Source organism: Penaeus japonicus, unplaced genomic scaffold, assembly GCF_977035675.1.
Source record: "Penaeus japonicus unplaced genomic scaffold, GWHDUDI00000001_assembly GWHDUDI00000041, whole genome shotgun sequence".
NCBI lineage: Eukaryota > Metazoa > Arthropoda > Malacostraca > Decapoda > Penaeidae > Penaeus > Penaeus japonicus.
Genome location: NW_028234443.1, coordinates 1258515 through 1263514, shown reverse-complemented (window position 1 = coordinate 1263514; position 5000 = coordinate 1258515). Strand labels below are relative to the sequence as shown.

The window sequence follows — 5000 nt, the reverse complement described above, 5'->3', positions numbered from 1 at the left end:
TGAAGGGATAAGTAAGAGGGAGAGAGAGAGAGAGAGATGTTGGATTATCTTGAAGGGATAAGTAAGAGGGAGAGAGAGAGAGAGATGTTGGATTATATTGAAGGGATAAGTAAGAGGGAGAGAGAGAGAGAGATGTTGGATTATATTGAAGGCATAAGTAAGAGGGAGAGAGGGAGGTGGAGAGGGAGGGAGGGAGATAGATAGATAGATAGAGAGGTTGGATTATCTTGAAGGCATAAGTAAGAGGGAGTGAGGGAGGGAGATAGATAGATAGATAGAGAGGTTGGATTATCTTGAAGGCATAAGTAAGAGGGAGTGAGGGAGGGAGATAGATAGATAGATAGATAGAGGGAGAGAGAAGTTGGATTATATTGAAGGCATAAGTAAGAGGGGGAGAGGGAGAGGGAGGGAGATAGATAGAGAGAGAGAGAGAGAGTGTGTCTGTGTGTTTCAGTAACAGAACAATAAATAATGCAGATGATAACTAAAAAAAGTGACGGAAATACTGAAGTACCGTCTGGTCTCTCATTCTCACTGAAAAAAAAATAAAGAAAAACCGACCGAAATATTGCCCTAGACTGGGAAATTGAGTGAAATATTATCTTAGAATAAAATAGATGGAAATGTTGTTTTAGACTGAAAAAAAACACTAAAATAATGTCCATCACTGGAAAACATGACTAAAATATAAACAAATACTACTCAAGCTTGGGAAATACTAATATAAACTGAAAAATAAATTGAAATGCTGTCACAGAATGAGAGATAGATTGAAATAAAGTTATAGACTGGAAAAATATCTCGACCACTATCTTAAATTGTCAAAAAGAATGAAATATTGTACTAGGATAAAAAAACAAAAATAGATTGAAATATTGAATTCAATTGCACAGATAAATACTGTTATTGAATGAAATACCATTCTAGACTGATAAATTGACTGGACTACTGTTAATATCCCCGCTGAAAAAGTCAGCATAAATAAACTGAAATACTTTTCTAGCTTACTTCTTAGTGGGCAATGATTCTTAAAGATTCCCATAGAGAGAACCTCATTTTCAAAACTATTCATATGACTCCTACATCATTAATGAAAAGACACTAACCCCCTTAAAATGAGTTTGAAGACTATCCTTTACTAAAATGGCATTGGATCCCTTATTAATGGATTAGCTATTCATTTGATTTTCACTTCCTTGAAAAAAAAGGAATTTCGAATCACTGTCTCATTTTGAAACATCGGATACTAAAATACCCATTCAATACCCAAAAATATCCCTTTTTCAAATCAGATTATACGAAACAAAATGAAACTTCTTGAGAAAAAAAAAGGAATTTCGAATCACTGCCCCATTTTGAACCATCGGACACTAAAAAACCCACCCAGCACCCAAAAATACCCACTTCTCAAACCTAAACATTGCAGAAACACACTGAACTTCTTGAGAATAAAAAGGGAATTTCGAATCACTGCCCCATTTTGAAACATCGGACACTAAATATTGAAAAAAGAGAAACTGGAATCACTGTCCCATTTCGAACCATCGGACACTAAATATTGAAAAAAGAGAATCTAGAATCACTGTCCCATTTCGAACACCATCGGACACTAAAAAACCCACCCAGCACCAAAAAAAAAAAAAAATAAAAAATAAAAAAAAACACTTCTCAAACCAAAACCTCGCAGAAACCCAACCGACTCTCACCTCGTTCCGCAGCGCCAGCTTAGACTGGTAGCTGATTTTCTCGAGTGCCTGCCGCACCCACAGGGGCTCATCCGGCACCAGCCACATGAGTGCCATCTTCACGCACAGGATGACATGTTCCAGAAGGACGAAGATCAAAACCCACTCGACAGGGGAGGCTGAGGGGGCCAGAGGGCGGACGCGAGGAGAGAGGCACAGAAGGGCACAGTTTGTTATCACAGCCACGGCGCCGAGCATCTCGAAGGCCCCCTGTAATGGATAAGGGGGTCTGAGATAGGGATTAGAAATATTGAAGGGGATTACATATCGAGGGGTGCAATGGATAAGGGGTTCTGAGATAGGGATTAGAAATATTGAAGGGGATTACATATCGAGGGGTGCAATGGATAAGGGGTTCTGAGATAGGGATTAGAAATATTGAAGGGGATTACATATCGAGGGGTGCAATGGAGAAGGGGGTCTGAGATAGGGGATTTACATATCGAAGGGGATTATTACATCTGGAATGGAGAAGGGATTCTGAGATATGGGATTACGGATTACATCGTGAAGGGGATGACACCTGGAGGGAGCCCTGTAATGGATAAGGGGTTCTGAGAGAGGGATTACATAGTGAATGGGGATTATTACATCTGCAATGGATAAGGGGTTCTGAGATAGGGATTACATCGTGAATGGGGATTATTACATCTGGAATGGATAAGGGATTCTGAGATAGGGGATTACATCGTGAAGGGGATTATTATATCTGAAGGGCACCCTGCAATGGAAAAGGGGTTCTGAGATAGGGGATTACATCGTGAAGGGGATTATTATACCTGGAGGGCACCCTGCCATGGATAAGGAATCATGAATGAGGGAATTACGTCTAAAAAGAAAAAAAAAGAAAAAGAAAAAAAAAATCGGATTAAAATGTGAGGAATTACATCTAAAAGGCAGCTTATAGTATATAAGCGATTATTCCATCAGGAATTACAGATAAAGGCGCCCTTTGGCTGATAAGGGATTTTAAGATACCGATAGAAGGCGCCCTTTGACTGATAAGGGATTTTGAGATAAAGCGTTGACAGGAATTGGCAGATGGAAGTGGTAAGAACCTTGGATAATATCAGCATGGATTATTTTGAATGGATTATGATACTTTTTGAATACTGTTGGTAAGGAGAGTATATTGTGTGTTCTCATGTATTGTGGTTAAAAAGTGGTGTGTGTGTGTGTGTGTGTGTTTTGAGAGAGAGCGAGAGAGAGAGAGAGAGAGAGAGAGAGAGAGAGAGAGAGAGAGAGAGAGAGAGAGAGAGAGAGAGAGAGAGAGAGAGAGAGAGAGAGAGAGAGAGAGAGAGAGAGAGAGAGAGAGAGAGAGAGGGAGGGAGGGAGAGAGAGAGAGAAGGAGAGAGAGAGTGAGAGAGAGAGAGTGAATATGTCCCTGTACAACATATCCATATCCACACCCATGTCCAATCCATAGCCACGCCCCTCCACACGTACCTACACAAACTCCCACAGCCACGCACGCCCCTCCACACCCATAGCCACATCCACAGCCACGCCCCTCCACACGTACCTGCCAGACCCCGATGGAGCCGACCTTCTTGACCCGCGGCCTCTGGTAGATGCGGCAGAGCTTGAAGGCGTCGGTCTTCAGCTCCAGGACATTGTTCAGGACGGCCCAGAACGCCGCCATAGGATACACGGACGAGAACAGGAAGACGTAGCCGAACTGGAGGAACATCTCGAGGTAGTCCTCGTAGGCGTCCTGTGGAGGGGGAGGGGAGGGTGGAGAAGGGGGATGGGGTGGTGGGGGAGGTGGTGGGGGTGAGGGTTGGGGTGGGAGTGGGTGGTGGTAGGGTTGGACGAAGGGGTGAGGGGTTGGAGGGGGGGAGGAGGGGGTGGTGGAGGAGGAGGAGGAAAAGGAGGAGGAGGAGGAGGAAGAGGAGGAAGAAGAGATTATGAAATAGTCTACGGGATCCAAAATAAAATCTTTGAAATGTATTAATTCACTGGATTTACAGAGGTCTCTAGACTTTTTTAAATTATGTATTCCTTACGAGTAACAAATGAATTTGTGGATGAAAAAAAAAACTATTTTGTTTCCTTGTTCCATATGGTTCAAAGTCAGATTTTGCGAATAAATAAATACGACATTTTGCTTCCTTTCTTCCTTACTTCAGACGAAAGAAAACCAACTTCAAAGAATTAGAAAAAAAACGTATTTTGTTATCTTCTTCAGATGGATATAAATAAGTTTCTGTGAAAGGAAAATGACGTACAAAACCTATTTCTGAGTGAGAAAAAAAAGTACTTTGTTCCTTGCTTCCTTGCTTCATATTGATTCAATTTAACTTTTGAGTATTAAAAATAAGGCACTTCACATCCTTACTTAACTCCCTTACTTCATACGGATCTGAACTAGCTTCTGAGAATGAAAATAAACACGAATTTTGCTTCCTTACTTCCGTAGGATATAAAATAGCTTCTGTGAATTAATAAAAAAATAACGCTTCCTTACTTCAGAAGGATACAAATAGGATTTTGTCGACGAAAAAAGTACGTATTTTGGGTCCTAACTTAATAAAGATTCAAATCAGCTTCTGAGAATAATAATAATAATAATAATAATAATAATAAAAAACATACGCATTTTGCTTCCTTAGAGATCCAAATCAGCTTTTGGGAATAATAATAAAAAAATATATATACATATATACGCATTTGCTTCTTTACCTCATAAGGATCCAAATCAGCTTATGAGAATAATAATAAAAAAAGGCTTCCTGAGAGATCTAAATCAGCTCATGAGAATATGAGAATAATAATAAAAAACATACGCATTTTGCTTCCTTAGATATCTAAATCAGCTTATAAGAATAATGATTTTTAAAAATTTGCTTCCTTACCTCATAAGGATCCAAATCAGCTCATGAGAATATGATAATAATATTAATAAAATACGCATTTTGGGTCCTTAGAGATCCAAATCAGCTTATGAGAATAATAATAATAAAAAAAATATATATACGCATTTTGCTTTCTTAGAGATCGAAATCAGCTCCTGAGAACATGAGAATAATAATAATAATAATAATAATAATAATAATAATAATAACTATAATAATAATAATAAAAAAAACGCATTTTGTTTCCTTACCTCATAAGGATCCAAATCGGCTTCCTCCTTGGCTTGCGTGATCCTGGGGTCCTTGGGGTCGAGGGCGAGCACGGGCACAGGCTCCTCCTCAGGGGGGGCGGTGTGCACGGTCTTCACGACCTCGAGGAAGAACTTCTCCGTCAAGGGAT

The 5000-nt window shown here is 39.9% G+C and overlaps 1 protein-coding gene across 6 annotated transcripts in view; it reads right to left on the bottom strand.

The window, feature by feature from the left end:
• The window catches only part of LOC122251193 (Abnormal X segregation), a 39598-nt gene that overhangs the window by 2181 nt on the left and 32417 nt on the right, over positions 1–5000 (bottom strand). For all 6 annotated transcript variants that reach the window (XM_086534281.1, XM_086534286.1, XM_086534282.1 and 3 more), the window contains 3 exons: positions 4852–5000; positions 3268–3459; positions 1707–1955 (listed from right to left, as the gene is read on the bottom strand). The exon at positions 4852–5000 is cut by the window's right edge and continues 34 nt beyond it. In XM_086534281.1, coding sequence (XP_086390407.1) covers positions 1707–1955; positions 3268–3459; positions 4852–5000 — 590 coding nt within the window. The remainder of the gene's footprint in view (positions 1–1706; positions 1956–3267; positions 3460–4851) is intronic.